This window comes from Schistocerca piceifrons, chromosome 8 (genome assembly GCF_021461385.2).
Source record: "Schistocerca piceifrons isolate TAMUIC-IGC-003096 chromosome 8, iqSchPice1.1, whole genome shotgun sequence".
NCBI classification, from domain to species: domain Eukaryota; kingdom Metazoa; phylum Arthropoda; class Insecta; order Orthoptera; family Acrididae; genus Schistocerca; species Schistocerca piceifrons.
This window is the reverse complement of record NC_060145.1, coordinates 224,327,729-224,353,044: the sequence shown is the minus strand read 5'-3', so window position 1 is coordinate 224,353,044 and position 25,316 is coordinate 224,327,729. Positions and strand designations below refer to the sequence as shown.

General features: G+C 43.0%; 1 protein-coding gene across 1 annotated transcript in view; it reads left to right on the top strand.

Annotated features, from left to right (window-relative positions):
• The window catches only part of LOC124711583 (putative lysozyme-like protein), a 192,210-nt gene that overhangs the window by 64,724 nt on the left and 102,170 nt on the right, over positions 1–25,316 (top strand). Inside the window, exons 7-8 of the mRNA XM_047241730.1 lie at positions 16,689–16,740; positions 22,937–22,950. Of these exons, the coding sequence (XP_047097686.1) occupies positions 16,689–16,740; positions 22,937–22,950 (66 nt within the window). The remainder of the gene's footprint in view (positions 1–16,688; positions 16,741–22,936; positions 22,951–25,316) is intronic.

Genomic DNA, 25,316 nt, shown 5'->3' with positions numbered 1-25,316 from the left:
GGCGGCTGTAGAGTTACTGTTTTATATAATTTTGATATTGTAGAGTTGGTAATGTAGACCTATTAAACCCTATTAGTTCTTAAATCCACTAGTGATAGTGATTTTTTTATATATAAATTGAATTTTGGTAAAAATTACTTGATGCAAGGATTCGATGATTCGATCATGTGAATGTCATGTTGAAATGACACTGTAAATGAATTCTGGTAGACGTCATATTCTATCTGGAGTTGGTGAGTCTAGCTCTGTTGCATTTCATTTAAATCATCTTCTGGGCTACGACACTTACTGTTAGTTATCTCTTACCCTCGATCGAAATAGTAACCAAAGTTTCACTCTCTAACTGAACATCAAAAGTATAGCTAATGATGCCTCGTCAAGTACTACAATTTTGAAGTCTAAAAATATCGTAGTATAGTTCGAGGAAATTCATTTCCGTGTGAAAGTGAGCCGTTGGTACTGTTACATTATAAGGGTTTTGTGAGCCTCAGGTGAACATTCGACGAGGTGAAAACACTCGCCAAAGATCTTTAATTCATTAAACAAAGCTTGAAATGAAGCATTTCCTTGTAACTGTGTGCCTTAGGAAAGTAAATCTCTTTTGGCTTTCATAAATAAACCACCACAATATTAGTTACACCTCAGTCAAGATGATCGGACAAATATTTAAAAATTGTTGACTACGAACATATGAATTTGGGATTGATGTGCTTTAATTTCTATTTACCACTAAGAAGATGAGTATACTCTAATTAATGTGTAAAGACAGAAGTGACTAATTTCACTGGGATTGTCTCTAATACCTCAAACCCATATTGGTATGATTTATAGAGCCCCCGAACAGGAGAACAGACTAACAGCAGTGTAATCTCACATTATTTCTACATGACTTCGTGGTATGTCAGTTGTTATATTTAGACGTGATATTCACTCTTTGTGGTTAATTCCCGTTTGTTACCAGTCTTTCTTTAAATACACAATTGCCCCACACTGAGGTGAAAAACGTTATCGGATACCTCCTCATACCGTGATGGACCTCCTTCTTCCCAACCTAGTGCAGTAACTCCACGTGGCGTGGACTCAACAAGTCGTTGGAAGATCTTTGCAGAAATAATTGCCTATTTAGCAGCCCATAATTGTGAAATTGTTGGTGGTGTAGGATTTTCCTCACTAACTAGCCTCTCGATTGTGGCCCATACTTGATGGGCAATCTGTGAGGCGAAATCATTCGCTCGGATTGCTCAAAATGTACTTCAAACATGTTGCGGCCAATTGTGACCTGTGGACATGGCGCTCTCTTTTCTGTAAAAATTCCACCGTTTTCTGTTGAAACTTCCGGGCTGAGAGGCCGTGGTCGATGTATAAAATTTCCACCTAACGTTTCGTCTCCATCTACGAGAGACATCTTCTGAGGCTCCAGGTACTCTTTCATTTATAGAGCTCATAGAGGGCACCACCATTTGTCACGTGATGCCGACGGTATGCCTATCTTTGGAAGGCGTCATCGTTCTCGATTAAGGGTAATCGATTGTCATTCTGCTGGCGCAACGTCGACATCCGTATTTTGTCTAACTTTAAAACTTGCTCTTTTCTATTAAAATTGTTATGGTGTTTGTGAATCTCTATTGCTTCTCTATACATGCGCGCATGATAATGGGATGTTCGTGCTAGAACGCTTGTCTCATTAAATTTAACTTCGTGTTTCCCATCTCGAAAAACATGCTCAACTACGTCGATTTTTCGATGTGTCCAGCGAAACCACCTACCAGCAGTTTGCCTCAAGCGGAAAGGCGGGCACTAAGGGAGATCAATGCGGATAAAAGCATTATAGTACTAGCAGCTGATAAAGGAAATGCTACGGTTTTGCTGAACACCGAAGATTGTCACAAGAAGATTAGTGACATTTTGGATCCCACTACGTATAAAAAACTTCAGAAGGATCTTACAACCAAAATTTTGAGGAATACCAATCAACTGGTAAAACAATCTTCTCTTTCTTCAGATGATATAAAGAACAACTCTGCAAAACGGAAGCTTATCCACCCAGTCTTTATGTACTCCCAAAGGTACATAAACCAAAGGTCCGGTTGAGACCGATTGTGAGTGCCATAGGATCTCCAGCACAAGAGGTGGTCAGATATCTCGCCTGCTTGCTGCAACCATACATTGGCCGAAAAGACAGTTACATTAAAAACACGGCGCATTTTATTGAAAAACTGAGGGAGATTAACATCAGCCCAAGTGATATTCTTGTGAGTTTCGATGTAGTGACATTGTTTACCATGGCGGCTGTAAACGAAGTTATTTCATATACAGCAAATATTTTTACGACTGACATTGTGGCTTTACTTAAACACTGCCTGACGACAACTTATTTACAGTACAACAACGAGTTTTACGAACAGATCGACGGGGTGGCGGGGGAAGCCCTCTCAGCCCTGCTGTTGCAAATTAATTTATGGAGATCTTCGAACGGCGAGCGCTGCAGACTGCCAGTAAAAAGCCAGCTAAATGGTACCGCTATGTTGAAGACATATTTGTAGTGTGGACTCATGGTGAAGAAGAGTTGGATGTCTTCTTGGTGCACCTGAACGGCTTTAACCCGAAGATACGGTTTACGATGCAGAAAGACAGCAACTGTCAACTCAATTTCCTGGATGTGTCGGTAATTAAACGGGCGGATGGGACGCTGGGCCACAAGGTATATAGAAAGAACACTCATAGCGATCGATACCTCTACAAGGAATGAAACCATCATCCTAGGCAAAAAAGTGAAGTCATGAAAACCTTGGTGGACAGAGCCAACAAAATCTGCGAGCCGGATTACTTACAAGATGAACTAAATCACTTACAGTCAGCCTTCATGAAAAACGGATATACCAGCAAGGAAATTGATCGAGCCCTCCATCAAAGGAGAAAAGAAGCCAGAAGTCCAGAGCAACAACGGTCACCTACTGGAAAAGTTTTCCTACCGTTCGTTAATAAAGTCAAGGACAGTATCGGGAAAGTCCTGACCAAGCATGGGATCGAAGGAATCTTCTGATCCACCAAGAAGATTAAAAAATATTTAAGAACTGCAAAAGACGCCCGACACCCCCTAGCAAGACCTGGGTTATACAAAATTCATGCAGTTGTGTACTTTATATATTGGAACAACGATAAGAAGTGTAAACACTCGCTTAGCCGAACATAAAAGAAACTGTCGCTTAGGACACATCGAAAAATCGGCCGTAGTTGAGCATGATTTTCGAGATGGGAGCCACGAAATTAAATTTAATGAGACAAACTTTCTAGCACGTACATCCCATTATCATGCGCGCATGTATAGAGGAGCAATACAGATTCACAAACACCATAACAATTTTAATAGAAAAGAGGAAGTTTTAAAGTTAGACGAAATACGGATGTCGACGTTGCGCCAGCAGAATGACAATCGATTACCCTTAATCGAGAATGATGACGCCTTCCAAAGATAGGCATACCGTCGGCATCACATGACGAATGGTGGTGCCCTCTATGAGCTCTATAGATGGAAGAGTACCTGGAGCCTCAGTGGCAGTAGCCGGACGACCTCAGAAGATGTCTCTCGCAGATGGAGACGAAACGTTAGGTGGAAATTTTATACATCGACCACGGCCTCTCAGCCCGGAAGTTTCAACTGAAGACAACACCGGCCGTGAAAGTCTACACTGTATGATTAATTCCACTGTTGTTTAGGAAGACTGAGACCTTGAATGGCTGCAAATTGTCTCCAAGTAGCAGGTGGAGCTAAGGATCCAGTCCATTACAAGTTAATACGTCCCCACCACTGTGGAGCGACCATCAGCTTGCACAGTACCTCGTTCACAACTTGGATCCATGGCTTCGTGGGGCCTGCACCATACTCGATCCCTACTATCAGCTCTACCAACTGAAATCGGGACTCATCTGACTAGGCTACGTTTTCCTCTCTCTAGTGTCCACCCGACATGGTAACTAGGCCAGGAGAGGCGCTGTAATGTGTTATTAGCAAAAGGCACTCACGTCGGTTTTCTGCTGCCACAGCCCATTAACGCCAAATTTCGCTGCACTGTCATAACGGATACGTTTGTCGTACGCCCTACCTTGATTTCTACGGTTATTTCACGAAATGTTGCTTGTGTATTAGCACTGGCAACTCTAAGCAAACGCCACTGCTCTAAGTCATTAAGTGGCGGCCGCCGGCGTTGCGTTGTCTCTGTTGATAGGTAGTGCCTGAAATTTGATAATCAGGACACAGTCATGACACTGTGGATCTCAGAATACCAAATTCCGTAACGATTTGTGAAATGGTATGTCCCGTGGGTTCTGATTACTGCTACCGTTCATTGTTTAAAGTGTGTTAATTCCCGTCGTGAGGCAATAATAAAGTCGGGAACCTTTTCACACGAATCACCTGAGTGCAAAAGACACCTCCGCGAATGCACTGCTCTTTTATAGTTTGTGTACGCGGTATTACCACCATTTATGTACGTGCATATCGCTTCCCATGTCTTATGTCATCTCAGTGTATAATGTTTATATTCTTTCTTAAAAGTACAAATGCGGCTCGCATCACTCCAGCAATAACACTGTATGGCGAAAATTGGTTTCTAACAATAAACTGAAAAACTTACCATAAAAGCACTGCTCATCGTTTCACACGAAAGCTAGACGTTTGTTTCTCTGCAAAAATATTACAGTCTATGACAGCATTATATGGTAGTGAAACATGGACTATGGGAAAACCGGAACAGAAGAGAATCGAAGCATTTGAGATGTGGTGCTATAGACGAATGTTGAAAATTAGGTGGACTGATAAGGTAAGGAATGAGGAGGTTCTACGCAGAATCGGAGAGGGATGGAATATGTGGAAAACACTGATAAGACGAAGGTACAGGATGATAGGACATCTGCTAAGACATGAGGGAATGACTTCCATGGTACTAGAGGGAGCTGTAGAGGGCAAAAACTGTAGAGGAAGACAGAGACTGGAATACGTCAAGCAAATAACTGAGGACGTAGGTTGCAAGTGCTACTGTGAGATGAAGAGGTTAGCACAGGAAAGGAATTCGTGGCGGGCCGCATCAAACCAGTCAGTAGACTGATGACCAAAAAAAAAAAGAAAATGACCAAGCGAACTTACATTTCAGTAAGACAAGAGATCTTTAAAACCCTCAAACCAATTTCGCCTCATGGTGACGCTGCGTGGATTAAATCGTGCTGACATAACGCGCAGCAAGCGACGTACATGACACGTCAGTACAGGTGTATTTAGAGAGTCTCAAACCATTTTCATGGGCGCACGCCCTCAGTATAGGTAAGGTTCCTGATGGAGAGTTCTGTGGATTCTGTGGAGAAGCAGGACGGCCCAGCGAACACATTCAGAAGACAATATGCACGGATGAGTCTTTAACGTGGTAGTGGGTTACTGTTCACCTTCAGGGGAAATTAAATTACAAGCTGACTGCCATCAGTAGAGTCGCTTTGCAGCTGTGGAGAGCATTCCAGGATTAAAATTCATTGGAAGTACTAAGAAGACCGAGCACATGCTAAAGCTCAGTGTCAAGTTCGTTAGATTGTATTACGTGCCACAAGACGTTCGAAAAGTAGTTGCTTTCTTAGTAGAGAGAGAATTTCGAGACCGCTATAGTATTCTATAAATTGTTCCACTGGTGTAACTGAACTTAGGTAACGAAGCTGTACAGTTTTTCCAGTAACTGTAAAATTTTACCTTGAGTGAGAAGTGTGGGCTCTGTCATAGGTTTGTAAGTAGTGCGTTACAGTGTGGGATTTGTTCAAAGTATTTTCGTTGGGGATGGATACAGTGGGGAAGACAGTGGACATTCTAGCGAGATCCTCTCTTGGGAATGCAGAATCTGTAATAGAAATAAGTTGATAGAGGGGCAGGAACATAGGATCTGTGCCCTTCAGGTGCAATTACAACATGCAAAGGAGGAACTAGCTGAGGAGGGTTAAGGAAGCTGACGAATGGGAACTGGCAGTTGGCAAGAAGGCAGCTAGGAGGAGGAGGTATTCAGATAGTTATAATTTGCGTATATGTAATGGATTTGACAAAGTGTCAGAGTTGAGCGGGGAGGAACCTCTTGTAGCTGTAGGTGTAGGGAACATACAGCAGTCCTCAGCAGTTAGGAGGCATAGATCAGCTGCAAAGGCTAACAGAAAGAAGAAGGTACTGCTGCTAGGTAGTTTGCACGGTAGAGGTGTGGGCCAGCAGTTGCAGGAAGTGTTGGGGAGTGAGTACCAGGTCACCAGCATTGTATAGCCTATTACGGCGTTGGCTCAGGTGACTGGCAGCATATGGGGGTTATGCAGGAATTTTACGAAGGAGGATCAGATAGTGATAGTGGGTGGTGCAGGGACCAGTCTTAATAGGGACGGGGAATATGATTTAGGTGGTGACCTAGTAAAGATAGCTACTCAGACTGGTACCACTAATATGCATTTCGTCCAACTGTTTCAGCGACGTGATCGGCCTCATCTTTACGTGGCTGTTAGCCGAGTTAACATGGGGCTGGGGAGGGCAGTGATGGCAGAGAGCGTGGGTCACATTTCAGTGGTGCCAGTTGAAACTATCAGTAGATCTGGTTTCACTAGGCATGGCTTGCACCTCAATATGTACGGGAAGGTCAGGCGGGCAAAGCTTATAGGTAACAGTGTAGTGGGTGGTGGTGGGATCACTCATGGAAAAATTCCTGTAGTAGTTGGTGCTGGAATTCCACCTTTTATAGACTGAAGTCAGCTGAGATCTATACCTGCTCTCTAACTAATGACTCACCTTCAGAGAACGTCACGTTTCCAAGTAGAGAAGGAATTAGCATACTTCATCAAAATATAAGAGGTATTAGAGATGATATTAGTGAACTGCTTATTGATATTGACTCTGAAATGATTGGTATATCGGAGCACCACTTAAATAATTTGACAGTTCAGAGGCTTCCCTTACCAGGATAGAGATTAGCTGGCTGTTTTTCAAGGAGTTCCTTGCGGGGTGGGGGAGTGGCCATGCCATAAAAAACAGTGTTCCACTTGAGTCCATAGACGTATCATGGCACTGCACTGACGGATATTTGAATGTTGTGCAGAGACAGTTGAATTTAGTGAAACTAATTTTCTAATTATTGTTTATAGGTCCCCAAACTCTGACTTCAGACCATTTCTGCTCAAGCTAGAGATGTTTCTTGATTCACGTTATAGGAAGTACCATAAATTAGTTATATTTGGTGCCTTCAGCATCAATTTTGTATATGATGGTGGAAGAAAAGCAATGTTGATAGATCTCCTAAACTCATATCATCTGATACAGACTGTTTTTTCCAGCTAGGGTGCAGGGGAACAGTAGGACAGCCATAGACAGTATTTTTATTCATTCTTCATTACTAGATGGGCATTCTGTTAGTAAAAGGGTGAATGGCCTTTAAGACAATGATGCTCAAATTTTAACACTAAAAAGTAAGAAGGAAATGACAAGTATTTTGGACAGGTCAGGAAATCTGCTGGTGAATCCTGTGGATGCCTTGGGCAGATAGAGGGAATATTTTAAGAGTTGCTCAATGTAGGTGAAAATACGATCAGTAATGTTTCAGATTTCGAGGTAGAATGGGATAGGAATGATGATGGAAATAGGATCACATTTGAGGAAGTGAAGAAAATGGTCAATGGATTGCAGTGCAATAAAGCAGTTGGGGTGGATGAAATTAAGTCGGAACTCATCAAATACAGTGGAATGTCAGGTCTTAAATGGCTACACAGGATAATTGAAATGGCGTGGGGGTCAGGACAGGTTCCATCAGACTGGACGAAAGCAGTAATCACACCAATCCTTAGACATGGAAACAGAAAAGATTATAACAACTACAGAGGTATCTCTTTAATCGGCGTTGTGGGTAAAATCTTCTCAGGTATTATTGAAAGGACAGTGCGAGTATTAGTTGAGGACAAATTAGATGAAAATCAGTGTGGGTTTAGGCCTCTTAGAGGTTGTCAGGACCAGATCTTTAGCTTACGGCAAATAATGGTCAAGTGCTATGAGTGGAACAGGGAATTGTATCTATGCTTTATAGATCTAGAAAAGGCATATGACCGGGTTCCTAGGAGGAAGTTATTGTCTGTTCTACGAGATTAGGGAATAGGAGGCAAACTTTTGCAAGCAATTAAAGGTCTTTACATGGGTAGTCAGGCAGCAGTTAGAGTTGACGGTAAATTGAGTTCATGGTTCAGAGTAGTTTCAGGGGTAAGACAAGTCTGCAACCTGTCTCCACTGTTGTTCATATTATTTATGGATCATATGTTGAAAACAATAGACTGGCTGGGTGAGATTAAGACATGTGAACACAAAATAAGCAGTCTTGCATATGCGGATGACTTAGTTGTGATGGCAGATTCGATTGAAAGTTTGCAAAGTAATATTTCAGAGCTAGATCAGAAATGTAAGGACTATGGTATGAAGATTAGCATCTCCAAAACGAAAGTAATGTCAGTGGGAACGAAATATAAACGGATTGAGTGCCAAATAGGAGGAACAAAGTTAGAACAGGTGGACGGTTTCAAGTACTTAGGATGCATATTCTCACAGGATGGCAACATAGTGAAAGAACTGGAAGCGAGGTGTAGCAAAGCTAATGCAGTGAGCGCTCAGCTACGATCTACTCTCTTCTGCAAGAAGGAAGTCAGTACCAAGACTAGGTTATCTGTGCACCGTTCAATCTTTCGACCAACTTTCTTGTATGGGAGCGAAAGCTGGGTGGATTCAGGATACCTTATCAACAAGGCTGAGGTTACGGATATGAAAGTAGCTAGGATGATTGCAGGTACTAGCAGATGGGAGCAATGGCAGGAGGGTGTCCACAATGAGGAAATCAAAGAAAAAACTGGGAATGAACTCTATAGATGTAGTAGTCAGGGCGAACAGGCTTAGATGGTGGGGTCATGTTACACGCATGGAAGAAGCAAGGTTACCCATGAGACTCATGGGTTCAGCAGTAGAGGGTAGGAGGAGTCGGGGCAGACCAAGGAGAAGGTACCTAGATTCGGTTAAGAATGATTTTGAAGTAATATGTTTAACATCAGAACAGGCACCAATGTTAGCACTGAATAGGGGATCATGGAGGAATTTTATAAGGGGACTATGCTCCAGACTGAACGCTGAAAGGCATAATCAGTCTTAAATGATGATGATGATGATGATGATGATGATGAGGCTTTTGTAGTCAAATGTCACATGTAATTGCAGACTATGTAGGAAAGCTAATCCAATGGAAATTGAGTTTTTTAAACCTTGACAAGGAACATGAGTGGCAGGATGTTTATAGTACTGTTAACAGAAGGCAAATATAATGCTTTCCTTGACACATTTGTCATGATCTTTGAGAGTTGCTTTCAATTAGAACGTTCTAAACAGGCTATTAGCAGTAAAAGGCAGCCTGGGTGGCTGACTAGTGGGATACGGATATCATGTAGAAAAAAGTGGGAATTATATCAAAATGTTATAAGTAGTCACAATCAAGAAACAGTAGCCCATTACAAACAGTACTGTAAGGTGCTTAAAAGTGTTACTAGCGAGGCAAAGAGTATGTGGTACGCAAATAGAATAGCTGATTTACAGGATGATATTAATATCATATGGTTAGTTGTGAAGAAAGTGTCTGGTCAGCAGCACAAGGTCAACGATATAAAGTCGTTTCATAGTAAAAACATTTCTGTTACTGATAAGTCAGATATATGTACAGTATTTAACTCATTTTCTGAGCACTGCTGGTGAATTAAATAAAAATTTAGTTTCTACAGGGAAGCATATAACTCGCTGGGAAAAAGTCTTTTCGAGATTAATGCCTGAAATACTCCTCTGTGATACAGAAAAGGCCGAAATCGAATCAATAATCAAATCACTGGAGACTAGGGAATCACATGGATATGATGGAGTGCCTAGCAGAATATTAAAGTACTGTGCTGCTCATGTTAGCCCGTATTTAGCCATTTTTGTAATTTTTTCTTTAGGAATGGTCAGTTTCCTGAAAGATTTAAGTACTCAGTAGTAAAGCCACTTTATACAAAGGGAGAAAGGGGTATTGCAGACAATTTTGGACCTATTTCTATGCTACCAGTGTTTGCTAAAGTTATTTAAGACTATGTATGTAAGAGTAATTGATCATTTTATGCCACACGATTTTCTATCAAGTGTACAGTTCGGCTTTAGAAGTATTTTAATAACTGAAAATGATATATTCTCTTTTTTCTGTGAGGCACTGGATAGGGTAAACAGAAGGATTTGAACTCTAGGTATTTTTTTTAATTTAACTAAGATGTTCGATTGTGTTAATCACAAAATACTGCTCCAGACGTTGGACAATAACAGAATACGGGTAGTAGCTCAAAATTGGTTCACCTCTTACTTTATCAACAGGCAGCAAAAGGTCAGTATTCACAGCGTTGAGAATGGCTGCGATGTGGGCTCTGAGTGGGGTACAGTCAAGTGGGGGGTGCCCCAGGGATCAGTGTTGGGGCCACTACTGTTCTTCATTAATATAAATGATATGTCCTCTAAAATACACTCCTGGAAATTGAAATAGGAACACCGTGAATTCATTGTCCCAGGGAGGGGAAACTTTATTGACACATTCCTGGGGTCAGATACATCACATGATCACACTGACAGAACCACAGGCACATAGACACAGGCAACAGAGCATGCACAATGTCGGCACTAGTACAGTGTATATCCACCTTTCGCAGCAATGCAGGCTGCTATTCTCCCATGGAGACGATCGTAGAGATGCTGGATGTAGACCTGTTGAACGGCTTGCCATGCCATTTCCACCTGGCGCCTCAGTTGGACCATGCGTTCGTGCTGGACGTGCAGACCGCGTGAGACGACGCTTCATCCAGTCCCAAACATGCTCAATGGGGGACAGATCCGGAGATCTTGCTGGCCAGGGTAGTTGACTTACACCTTCTAGAGCACGTTGGGTGGCACGGGATACATGCGGACGTGCATTGTCCTGTTGGAACAGCAAGTTCCCTTGCTGGTCTAGGAATGTTAGAACGATGGGTTCGATGACGGTTTGGATGTACCGTGCACTATTCAGTGTCCCCTCGACGATCACCAGTGGTGTACGGCCAGTGTGGGAGATCGCTCCCCACACCATGATGCCGGGTGTTGGCCCTGTGTGCCTCGGTCGTATGCAGTCCTGATTGTGGCGCTCACCTGCACGGCGCCAAACACGCATACGACCATCATTGGTACCAAGGCAGAAGCGACTCTCATCGCTGAAGACGACACGTCTCCATTCGTCCCTCCATTCACGCCTGTCGCGACACCACTGGAGGCGGGCTGCACGATGTTGGGGCGTGAGCGGAAGACGGCCTAACGGTGTGCGGGACCGTATCCCAGCTTCATGGAGACGGTTGCGAATGGTCCTCGCCGATACCCCAGGAGCAACAGTGTCCCTAATTTGCTGGGAAGTGGCGGTGCGGTCCCCTACGGCACTGCGTAGGATCCTACGGTCTTGGCGTGCATCCGTGCGTCGCTGCGGCCCGGTCCCAGGTCGACGGGCACGTGCACCTTCCGCCGACCACTGGCGACAACATCGTTGTACTGTGGAGACCTCACACCCCACGTGTTGAGCAATTCGGCGGTACGTCCACACGGCCTCCCGCATGCCCACTATACGCCCTCGCTCAAAGTCCGTCAACTGCACATACGGTTCACGTCCACGCTGTCACGGCATGCTACCAGTGTTAAAGACTGCGATGGAGCTCCGTATGCCACGGCAAACTGGCTGACACTGACGGCGGCGGTGCACAAATGCTGCGCAGCTAGCGCCATTCGACGGCCACCACCGCGGTTCCTGGTGTGTCCGCTGTGCCGTGCGTGTGATCATTGCTTGTACAGCCCTCTCGCAGTGTCCGGAGCAAGTATGGTGGGTCTGACACACCAGTGTCAATGTGTTCTTTTTTCCATTTCCAGGAGTGTATTTCTCTTTGCTGATGACACTAGCTTAATAGTAAAGGATGTTGTGTGCAACATTGGCTCGGTTTCAAATAGTGCAGTTCATGACTTAAGTTCATGGCTTGTAGAAAATAAACGAACGCTAAATCACAAGAAGACTCAGTTTTTACAGTTTCTAACACACAATTCTACAAAACCTGACCTTTTGATTTTACCGAACAGGCATAAGGATGGTGAAACTGAACAGTTCAAATTTCTAGGTGATCAGATAGATAGAAAACTGTCGTGGAAAGCCCACATTCAGGATCTTGTTCAAAGACTTAATACTGTCGTTTTTACTATCCGAATGGTATCTGAAGTGAGTGATCGTTCAACACGAAAATTAGTCTACTTCGCTTATTTTCATTCGCTTATGTCTATGGTATTATATTTTGGGGTAACTCTTCCCGTTCTAAATGGATATTTTTGGCTCAGAAATGGTCGGTTAGGGCAATGAGTGGTGTAAGTTCACGAACCTCTTGTCGACTCTTGTTTACGAGTCTGGGTATTTTGATGTTGGCCTCTCAGTATATAAGGTTCTTACTGTCATTTCTGCCGGCCGGTGTGGCCGTGCGGTTAAAGGCGCTTCAGTCTGGAACCGCGTGGCCGCTACGGTCGCAGGTTCGAATCCTGCCTCGGGCATGGATGTGCGTGATGTCCTTAGGTTAGTTAGGTTTACTTAGTTCTAAGTTCTAGGGGACTGATGACCTCAGATGTTAAGTCCCGTAGTGCTCAGAGCCAGCCACTGTCATTTCTTGTTAACATAATTAGTTTATTCCCAAGAATAAGCAGCCGAAGTTTTAGAGTCCACGTTCAAGAAACCGTTCACGCAGGACAATAGCACAAACGTACTGCCGTTTGACCATACGACAGAGTCCCGTATGGATGGCATAGTAACAAGCATTAGAGAACTGAGAGAGGGAAAAACAAATAAGTCGCCAGGTCCGGATGGGATCCCAAAAGGGTCTAACGAAGAGTACTCTACGTCAGTAGCCACATATTTAGTTTGGATTTATCGCCATTCTGTCGACCAGTTCAAAGTGCCAAGCGATTGGAAAAAAAAACCGCAGGTGTCTCCTGTATACAAACAGGTAAAAGAACGGACCTGTACAATTACAGTACTATATCCTTAACGTCGGCTTGGTGCAGAAGTCTAGAACGTATCGTGAATCGAAAATCTCATATCTACGAATCAGCACGGTTTTAGAAAGCATCGCTGGTGCGAAACCAAGCTTCCTGTTTTCTCACATTATATACTACGAACTATGGATGGAGGACAACAGGCAGATTCCATATTTCTAAATTTACGAAAAGCATTTGGCACGGTACCCCTCTGCAGACTGCTAACGAAGGTACCGGCATACGGAAAAGCCTCCCAGGTATGTGACTGGCTTGAAGACTTCTTCAGTAATAGTACCCAGTATGCTGTCCTCGGTGGCAAGTATTCATCGTAGATAGGGGTAACATCACGAGTTCAAGGAAAGTGTCATAGGACTGTTGCTATTTTCTGAATACATAATGATCTGGTAGAAAGGATGGGCAGCATTCTACGTTTGTTCGCTGATAACGTCTTGGGCCGCAGGAAGGAGTCGAAGATAAGTGACTGTAGGTTTAGTTCGTGTGCTGAATGGCAGCTGGCTCTCAATGTGGAAAAATGTAAGTTAATGCGGATAAGTAGGAAAAACAAACCCGTAATGTTCGGATACAGCATTAGTAGTGTCCTGCTTGACACAGTTGCGTTGCTTAAATATGTGGGCGTATTGTTGCGAAGCGTTATGAAATGGAACGAACATGTGAGGATCGTGGTAGGAAAGGCGAATGATCGACTTCGGTTATTGGGATAATAATAAGAAAGTGCAGTTCATCTGTAAATGAGTACTGCTCCAGCGTTTGGGATTCGCACCGGGTCGGATTGAAGGAAGAAAGCGAAGCAATTCAGAGGCCAGCTGCTAGATTTGTTACCGGTGGCTTCGATCAGCATGTAAGTGTTACGGACGTGCTTCGCGTGCGCAAATGGGAATCCCTGGAGGGAAGAAGACATTCATTTCGAAAAACACTACTGAAAAAGTTTAGAGAAGCGTCATTTGAAGGTGACTGAAGAACGATCCTACTGCTGACAGTATACATGTTTCGCATAGGGATGCCGAAGATAAGATACGAGAATTTTGGGCAATACGGAGGCATACAGACAATCGTTTTTCCCTCGTTCTCTCTGCGAGCGGAACAGGAAAGGAAAGGACTAGTTGCGGTCCACTACGCATCGTTCGGTGACTTGCGGAGTATATACGTAGATGTAGACGTGAACGCCATTCTGTTCAGAGTTATAAAAGGTTTATGGCTTCTCTGTCACACAAAGTAATAGTGAAACCAGGTCCCCCGACTGTGATTATGTAGTTTGTAGTATTTTGGCAAAACAGTGCGATGGACGCGTGTTTCTGTTTAATTAACGTAACGAATTATTGAGCGTGACAAATTTAGCACTCTGGTTTTTGGATTATGGTTGGAGAACCTCGACCCAAGAAAACACAGCACGTTCCTTTGTACCTTTGGGCTTAGGTGTAGCTTTTAATAAGTAATTGCGCCTCACAAGCTATGCAGCGAGCTCTATCTGTGACATATTCTCGCCTTCGCCAAATCAGATTACTTTATTCACTTTAGATTCAATTGAAAGGTCTATGAACATAATTATTTTCCCTTTTTGTCTTTAGCGATAAAGAGCATTCCGTCTTCAGGCCACAAGTGGCCCATCGGGACCATCCGACAGCCGTGTCATCCTCAGTTGAGGATAAAGGTAGGAGGGGCGTGTGGTCAGCACACCACTCTCCCAGTCGTTATGATGGCTTTCTTTGACCGGAGCCGCTACTATTCGGTCGAGCAGCTCCGCAGTTGGCATCACGAGGCTGAGTGCACCCCGAAATATGGCAACAGCGCATGATGGCTGGATGGTCACCCATCCAAGTGCCGGCCACGCCCGACAGCGCTTAACTTCGGTGATCTCACGGGAACCGGTGTATCCACTGCGGCAAGACCGTTGCGTGTCGTTAGCGATAGTTACGTTTAAATTCCTAAAGGAAATATTAATTATTTTCCCCAGCTAGCAAAAAGTTACGTGAAGCTAGAAATTTTTAACTATACATTGGATTCACTTCCCTCAAACAAGTGACTACCATGTAGCGTGGCGCTCATTGTTTGAAAATTCCGGTAACTAAAACTGAAAGTAATAACCTTAACTTCAAGCTATTTGATTTTCTTTTAACTGTTACTGATTCTATGTTTATCTGTCCAGCATAGAAAACACTGCTTGATGTTCTTTAATTAATTACAGTTTTTAGGGAAACACTTTAACTTTTGGAAAATGTAATTTCCATTTTAGTGATGCATTTCACTTTTCATAAATGATGAGATACGCTATTTAAATGAATCTTGTATATATTGCTTAACACTTCTTTTTATCCAATAATTTGTATAAGGAATCATATACAGAACTTATTCCGAAAAAAATGTGCGTACACGGACGAGATAACGAAATCTAAAGCATACATATATTGTCCCTGGCAATCTAAGGTAGGGAGCTATAGCTTCCTAAACTTTTGCGTCCTTTGTCTCTTTCTTCCACCCTTTTATTACGTTTATATTGAAAATCTCCAAGCAGTTTCTCAAAAACTCTTACTGAAGGAAACGAACAACTAATCTAGGCTTTGTTTCACTTACCAAAAATGAACGAATGCTTACATTAACAAAGGGTGCGAGAGGCTGAAAATACCGCTTCAGTCGTAAAGTTCTTTTATTATCGCACGACCGGTTTCGGGCTCTTATAAGGCCATTTTCAGGTGTCGTGATTTGGTGCTCTGACGTGTACTAGGCGCGGTGTGCTGCGTACCTGTTCTGCGCTCGTAGGTACACGCCGCGCCTAGTACACGTCCACCGCGGCGCTCAGGGGTCACAGTATCAAGCTACGATACCTGAAGATGGGTAGAGCCCGAAACCGGTCGCGTGATAAAAGACCTTTGCAACTGAAGCTGTATTTTCAACCTCTGGTATAATGCTCAGTTACGGATGTTCCATCAACAGGATTCTTTGTACCCCAGATATGATTTATCTTTCTTTGCATATTTGATCCCATTTATGCAATTTTTTTCAAAGAACATGTGTAAAGTATACTACATACAGGCCTTTCAACTTCTTTTCCCACGTCCTGCAGTAGCCTATGAGGATTTTCTTGTTTAAAGTTAGTGTTCAAAATTCACCCGTTCATTTCGAAAATAAAACAACACTAGTTTGTGTTCGAGGAGACGACGTTAGTCTGATCGCCTGGCAACGCAGTCGTCAAGTCACTGGAGGCGATTACTAGCACTTTGTGAACGATTTAGTGATGAGTCACTCTACAGCCTGAGGCATCCCATTCAAGTACGCAGAAAACGATTCCCCATCGATCAGTCACCAACTCGAGCCGTCAACGAGTTTCATTTGAATTCCTCCATGTGGATAGATCATTACTGGTAATGTGTATGTATTCTACCGTATGAAACTACTCATCTTCATTGTCTATGCCTATGTACTGACAAATACTCTCGCCAGAGCAACACCAGCTGGTGTTTCATACGCTACTAACAAATTCTGAATTATAATGAAAGACACATTTTAATGTTATGAACTAACGATAAATTTCTTTACATTGTTGCAGGCAATGAGTGGCGTCTTTGGTGGATCTGGTGGATCTGGGTCATCATCGTTTCGTAAGTTCATTTACTGTTTAGGTTACCAAAATGGTAGTCTAAGAAGCTCCATTGGGAAATGGGTCCGACGGGAATAATAAGACACATTTTGAGCTAGAGATTGCAGAGATTCTGTTAGTTAGCGTAGTTAATTCAATAGAAAGAAGGGTACAGTCATGTAGCCAACTATATCCTTAGAGACGGAGTGTAAGTACTTTCAAAAAAGATAGTTTCTGTGCTTTGGTCGTAACTTTATTAAAGAATTTATCTCCGTGCCATGGGTCCCTTAGATTCTCATGTGACATAATAGTGCAAGGAGTCAGGAGAGCTAGAGTGTTTATTTATACCATTGGTGGTAGAAATGGGAAGGCCGGCTGGCTGCTGCAGCAGCAAGTATGTAATGCCAGGTGGACGATTTTTGTGAGTTAATAGAAACATTGAGAAAATAGCCTGTTTATTATTCACTGGCAGTACAGCAGTTGAAGTAACATCACGCTGCAATCAGCGCCAGGTAGCACAGCTGACTCCGCATGGTGATATATGCTTCGTCAGCACGTGGCCTCAGCAGATGGCTGGCTCACAAGTTGTCAGATAGCCACCAGCGGTGACAGAGTTGTTTCGTCAGCCTCTTGGGGAGCGTAGCGCTGCATCAGGCCAAGGCAGGAGGCCAACGCACAGAGACGATAGATTGAGTAGTAAGACGGTCAAGCCAAACGACTCTGGTGTACTTCTTTGTGCAAGAGGTACTCAATCGGATGCATTCCAAGAACCAGCAGTGCAGGATGCAGAGGCAGCGATGCATTGCTTCAAGCCTACAGTGGTCGAGTGCTAGCACACAGGGCAGACATTGGCTCCGCAGTGAGTCAGGCCCAAGTGCGGATCGTGGACCCCCTGGGTGGGCAGCCCGATATTGGACAGTCAGCCACCAAGTGGCCCCACAGCGTCATCAGGCCTGAGCGTGCAGGTAGCGTCTGGTTGTACCAGACTGGTGATCTACAGCAGATCGACAAGTGTTGTGGGGTACGGCTCGAAGCTGGCTTCCGATGACAGGTACGGCATATCTGGGACTTTATTTAGGGCCACTCGAGCCAATTTCCTTTGACAGAACATCGTCCCTAATCTCAAAGGCTTGGAATTGGGGCAGTCCCAGGCTTGGTATAATCCAGGTCATCATTACGACAGTATGGCACCCCCATTTTGCTCTGTGTATGTTCCAGACCTGCCAGCAGTGTCAAGGCTGGATATGTGGCAAGCAGCCCCTCTCTAGTGCCAGGTCGGAGGCTCCCGTCACGTCAGCTCTGTATCTCAATAGCTTGATACATCAGACTACGGTGACAAGTTTCTATTCATTCAGACACAGTTACAGGCGCCAAGTTAAAAGACAGCGTTGGAACAATAGCAACTGCAGAGAAAGTAGACGAAGCGAGATAATTTGTTAAGGGATTAAGGGGGAATGGCATGATGCTATGCCACACCTACAGCTTGTTAGCTGAGAAACGTTCCTGTCTCTCATCCTGAGTCCTAATACACGGTACAAAACATTACAGATACTTGGCTCACCTCGAAACGCGTGCCGGCCGCTGTGACCGAGCGGTTCTAGGTGCTTCAGTCCTGAATCACGCTGGGGCTAAGGTCGCAGGTTCGAATCCTGCCTCGGGCATGGATGTGTGTGATGTCCTTAAGTTAGGTTTCATTAGTTCTAAGTCTAGGGGACTGTTGACCTCAGATGTTAAGTCCCATACTGCTTAGAGCCATTTTTTTTCTAAACGCGCGACTCAGAAAAATCTAGTAATACCTGTGGCGGAACAGAACCCGAAAGTCGGAGCGTTTCATTAGTTCTAAGTCTAGGGGACTGTTGACCTCAGATGTTAAGTCCCATACTGCTTAGAGCCATTTTTTTTCTAAACGCGCGACTCAGAAAAATCTAGTAATACCTGTGGCGGAACAGAACCCGAAAGTCGGAGCGTTTCATTAGTTCTAAGTCTAGGGGACTGTTGACCTCAGATGTTAAGTCCCATACTGCTTAGAGCCATTTTTTTCGAAACGCGCGACTCAGAAAAATCTAGTAATACCTGTGGCGGAACAGAACCCGAAAGTCGGAGCGTATGGCACTTCAGATCTTACAGTGGAAGGGGCTTTTGAATCGTGTGTTTCGTCACTGGCTTCCAACATCATCTAACAGAACGTGGCTTAATTCTCTTTTGTGAGATGTATTAAAGACTCCATCTTTGCGAGGAATTTTCAAACGATCTTGGGTCATCTGCCACGCTGCACATCAACAGCAGTTATTGCAGTAACTGAAGATACAGGGAGATTACAAGTAAAGTTGCAGTTTCAAAATTCTGTAAGAAGATAACCACTGCCCAGAATGGTTTCAAATTCGAAAAAAAATTACCGCAGAAGGAGGAAATGTCGTGGGAAAAAAATCTTCCCGATGGGGCTGTAAGTCTCATAATATAAATAGATTTGGCTATAAACGACAGATGACGCGCAGTAAGATGGTTATGGTCTGAGTTACAGTTTAAACCAACCACACTGTGCAGTTCAAAACCAAACAAGTTTGGTATTCAGCAGTTGTGGCACTGTTCGTTAGGTGAGCACATTCAGTACAGCAGGGTTGTAGCACGTTCAGGGAAAAATCGCAGGAAAAGCATCAATGAATCTGTTTTTAAATGCCGTGAGGCCAAAATCCGCATAAAAAGAATCAATGAAACTGGTTGTTAACCATGCTGTTAAAGGGTTGGAGTGAAGCTGGTATACAAAAGACTCTCATAGCATATACTAGCGGAAGTATAAGTAACAGAACCCGCAGGATCCATCAGAAAAATATGGTCCGATGATAAATGATGCCGTCAAATCGCACCACACAGCTACCTTTGCAGAATGAACCGGTACCGGCTGACTTGCGAGCCGATTTTCATAGCCCATATTTTGCAGTTTCGTGTATTGACAAGCCATTGAAGATGGAAAGAGGCTTCGTTTGTCCACAGAATGTTTCATGGTCATCCATTGCCCACTTCAGTTGGAGGAAGAAATTCTGGAGCAGAAAACTGTTTGTAAATTGTATGATCGCACTCGACACCGCCTGAAATTCTGTGGCCATATCTTATACTGGCGTCGGATCAACTGTTTTCCTGCCTCTCTCACGCTGCACTTGAAAAGAGCCTTTTTCTCCGAAGTTAACAATCATTCTCTCCAGACCCGTGGCAGATTTTGGACAAACGACTTTTTCATGCCCTTCACTGCCCGGAACTTTTGTGCCGAGCTACCGGCGATCGTTCACCGTTTTTGTGTAAGACCTTTGACAGCAGCACGTGGTCCTGTGTTTAAACCGTGAAGACAAGCGCCTCAAATGCAGGTTGAGACAGCCATGTTTCCTACATAATTTATCTTGCATATTCTGTCGCTTACAGCACCATCTACTGGTAAATCTTTTTTCTTTTGTTTCCATAACGTTTCTCCTTTATTCGATAATATTCCGTTCAAATTTGACGTCATCCTGAGCAGTGGCTCATCTTCTTACAGCGTTTTGTAACTGCAACTTTAACTATAATCACCGTGTATACTTGCAGAAGTGTGGGACAAATTTGTGTGCCTTCTGTACGATTGACACGCGTTGTGGGTGACATGTTAAATACTTGTGTAAAGAAACTAAAGGTTTTACCCGTAAACACAACTGTAAACAGTACTCCAGAGTTGTATATACGTGTTAGTAAGAGATACAGCATTATAAAATGGAATAGTCCCTTCGGAATGAAAAACTTTCTAGCCCTATGTGTACCGCACGTTAAAATCTATTCCAGGTTTACCGAGCGAGGTGGCGCAGTGGTTAGCACACTGGACTCGCATTCGGGAGGACGACGGATCAATCCCGTCTTCGGCCATCCTGATTTAGGTTTTCCGTGATTTCCCTAAATCGCTTCAGGCAAATACCGGGATGGTCACTTTGAAAGGGCACGGCGATTTCCTTCCCCATCCTTCCCTCACCCGAGCTTGCGCTCCGTCTCTAATGACCTCGTTGTCGACGGGACGTTAAACACTAATCTCCTCCTCCTCCTCCTATTCCAGGTTTCTATCATCACTCATCTAGAAAAGACTGCACTGTGAAACTGGATAAATCTTTCTGAAACGGTCTCCATTTTTCTCTGTCTTGACCGTCTCGCTGTCTAGAAGGGAACCTATGAACCTATGACAAAATACATACTTTCGTGTGTACAAAGTTCAATGAACGGCTCGAACTAAATGAAACTGTGTGCAGTGGATTTGGGCAATTCTGTAAACGATAGTCACAATAAATACATTCATTCATCGCCGTTGCAAAATATCATTTGATTAGCAAATATTAAATTACTGTAATGGTGTGCAATCATTTATTTTAAAAAATCGAAACTTCCCTATCTGAAAAGTTAATTATATCGAAATTTTTGAAACCTTAATTAAAGTCAGTTTACAACAGCAATTAGGTGAAAACGAGGGCTTTGTTAGTTTAGTATCAATTATTTTATTAACGTTACAAAAAGAAGAATTGTTGAAGAGGACCTTAAAGAAGTTACAGCCAAAAGCCATTTAACATTTGGTACTAACGACTGTAAAAATTGCACGACCATAAGACTATAGGTGAGAGAAATTACCTCTACAGAAGGCGGAATCTGGATTGAGCTCTGAAAGGTTTCCAATATCTGAGACTAGACAGGAGAACGTTCGATGGAACCCGACAGTTAATGTCAGACAGTCGCAGATCTATTTGTGACAATAGCTGACAATCTTTACATACTAACTCAGTGTTCTGTGTATTCATACCACTTTCGTCGGGTCTAATGAATAAATTTTCACAATAAGTATAAGCAAGGACTGAAAGTCTCCAACTTCAAAAGAGGCTATGTAACTTCTTTACCAGCTACAGTTAGTGATCCGGCACTCTTCATACTAACTACTCGAAGTACAGTTGCTTGTAAGCGTTCATTGAAGTCCGCAAGCAAGCGGAGATGGAAGGAAAGGAAGGGCTTTAACGCCTGATAGTGGAAGGGGTCATTAAATGTTCGAAATTGACAAGAAAGTGAAAGGGTTACTATCTTGATCGTGTCACAGGAACCATCCCGATATTTGCTTAAAGTAATATGTGGAAATCACAGAAAACATACGTCTGGAAGTCCGGACGGAAACTGAAATGCCACCCTCCTGTATGGGTGTCCAGCGTGGTAACTACTGGGCCACATTTCCCAGTAACCACTCCTCCGAATGTGAGTACAGAGTGTAAACCATGTATCCGTGTTACACAATTTAAAACCTGTAAATCAAACCTCACTGACTAACCCCAATGTGAAATGAATTACGTACAGTCCATCTGTTGGAGATTCCGCTGTAAAATTGACGGCTATTGCATGAGACGTGAAACGGTTGGAGTAGTCAGGTGTTAAAATTAATTATCTGCATAAATTAGATAGAAAACCATCGATTCACACCTGATATTACATTAAACTGTACAAAGCTAAGAGGAAGTAATGCACTATTATTTGTGAAAATTGTTTCATTGAGATGCCAGCCTTGATGTACATTGGAATATCATGATGGGTTTCAGGTGAATTTATTGCGCTGCATTTGTCTGTAGTAAAGGTTCTATGAGAGAAGAATTCTCCTCTTCGGCTTGATGGTGTACAGTATCGCAAAATTATGTAGTCTGAATGGAGGAACAAGACTGTGCATTGTGGTATACATTTTTCACGTTCTGTGTTTACAGCACTACTCAGTGATACGATCGCAGATGAAAAAAACCAAAGAAAATTAAAATAAAACATTTACTTCAACGTGTAAAGTGATGACAGGTATTGCAAGTGCAGGGTCTACACTCGTTTCGTAATCATCTGATATGTCAAGAATTCGAATACTACTGCTACAGCCTTACCACTTCCTCTCCTCGCCGCTTTAAGCACACATATTGAATTGTGAACTACATTTAGAAATCAGAGAAGAAGACACTTGTGCCACACTTACCACATTTGCTAGGGATTTCATTAAATGCAGGAATATTTACAAAAAAGTTATTTGTTTCGTTTTCTAAAATTTTGAATGACACTAGGGCAAGAGAGTAATTTAGTAGAACATTTTGAGAATCTTAGTAAACTGTCATTAATTATTATGCCAAATCTTGTACATACATAGAATGTACTACCAAATGTACTGTGTATTAATAATTAACACCGTTTCTCTCTTTTTTCAGTTTCTGGCTTCCCGGTAAGAATTCCATTTACTTCTAACGAGATACGTTGATACTGACTTCAGTGATTTTCATCGCAAATTGAAGTACTTTCTGAGCGTTATTCGACCCATGTGTCAATGTAAAGCACCCACCCAGGGAAGTATCTATTTGTATGATAAGTATCTTATATGTAAATCACTATGGTTAGTTTAACTCAGATTTTTAAATTTTTATCTTTGAGCGCCAGTATAAAGCATCACTGTTGAAATGAATGTTAGGCTCATATAACTTACGAACAATCTTCTAAGATAATAATGTTTCCAGTTTTCTCATTTAATCTTTATGACTGATGAAAGAGGAGTCGAATATGGATTAGCACTAACTTAGAAGCAAAACTAATGATACATCCCCCACAACAAGAAGACCCATGTGCTTATACCTAGTCGCTGTTGAAGAGAAAAGTTTTCAGTGTCCACTAAATTTGTTACTTATTTGATAGGCACTACACACTATCCCAATATGTTTTAATATGCTTACGCATTTTTTCAACGTAGTCACGCTATAGAGAAGAGTGACACGTGACCCAGATTTTCTTAAGGCGAATGACTATTGCCTCATTATATCAGATGAATGAAGCATTACAACGCAGTAGAAAGTTAATTTTTCAACACAGAGACGATAACAGTGACGTAAATTAAAAAGGACGTCGTCAGCTCCTAACATGTAACAGCCTTTGCTTATGTAAGACTAGCGATCCGCCTCGACTGTATGGTTAGCACTAAGAAATCAATGGCCGTACGACTTACATGGCGCTGCACCAATTTCGTTTACAGCGCAGACTTATGATAAAAAACCCGAGAACGTGGGCAGGCAACTGCATATCATCACTTTCATATAAATTAAACAATTTAACCAGCACAAGCCGCTTGCTGTACCGCCACACCTCAACCCACTAACAATGCGAGCAGCGCATCAAAGACGCCGCGGAAGGTACATCCAGTCTGCCGCGATAATAGGCTGCACATACGGGCATAAGAAATGTGGCAGGGGACTGTAATTCATCATTGTTCAGCAAGTCTGCATCAAAAGTTAATAAATTATATGAGCCTTCCCCGCAAAGCAGTGTACCCTCTAGTGAAAATCTTATCAAAATTCCTGCTGTAGTCTATGAAATTAGCGTTCATATACTGCCAGTAAAATGCGGTGGGGTACTTTAATTTACAGCCTCTAGACAAGGAATGTGCACCACTTGAAAAATGCCCCTGACGGAGGACAAAAATAGCAAATATGCCCGTTTTAAAAGATTCTGACAGAAAAGTATGAAACCAACTGCTTCAATCATCATTCGCACTCATTGAATATGGAACTTTGTAAATCCTTTTACTCATTATCCCTTTGTAGCGAAGCCTCAATACTCAGCATCTCGCGCACAGTGGTACTGCCTCCTGTTTCTCCCATTGGAACTATCCCCTCACTGTCTCTCCCACTGTCACTGTCTTCATCTTTTTCTCTCTCTCTGCCTTACTATTACCTCCCCCTCTGCCACTTTCACCGTCTCTCTGTCCCACTGCCGTTGTCTTTGCCCCATTCCTTTTCCCTCCGCTCAATTTCTTTCTTCCTTACAGTCTGCTGTCTTTCCATTCAATCACCATTGTCTCCTCTTCACATACGAGTTTTGAGATGGTTTGTTCGAGATTTTTTCTCGTAGCCCTGGAAACTTTAATATATGTTTGTAAGGGATGGGTTAAAGTGGGCAATGTTTTTCATCAGTAAGTTCGTCAGTCATTGGGGAGGGGGGGGGGGGGGGGGAGGAGGTTGGAGGGTCTCCACGCATACGTTTTGCATTTCCAGTGTCTCCCCTTTCTTTAACTACCACTGCTACTATCTCACTCATATCTCTTTCTTTTTTACTGCTACTGCTCCTCGATGACCATCACTATCTCTTCTGTCTTTGGCTCACACTCCTGCTGTCTCCATCCACCCATCTATCTTTTTCACTTCCTTTCTCTTTCTCTACAACTGGCAGTGTCTCGCAATGGAAGTGCATCATGACGTTTTATTACTGAAAAAATTGGTACTAAAACCGTAGTTTGATGACGTCAGAACCCTTGTCATAACCCCATAAACCTTACCATTTGTTTACTATGTCAATTGGAACAACATTTACGCCTCGCACCGGATATTAGGTGCATACGCTATGAGTACGGTAACTCTCAACTCTGGCTCTCGGTAACAGGTAATGACAACCAAAAAATTTCGTGTTTTCGCGAGAACGTTACCTTAAGAACACATGGTTAAAATTTAGACGATTTGACATGAATAGAAATTATAGACGTAGCCATCCCCCCAACTTGTTCCTTTATTACCCAAAACTGGTGGTTTTTTGGGGTTTTCTCAGGTA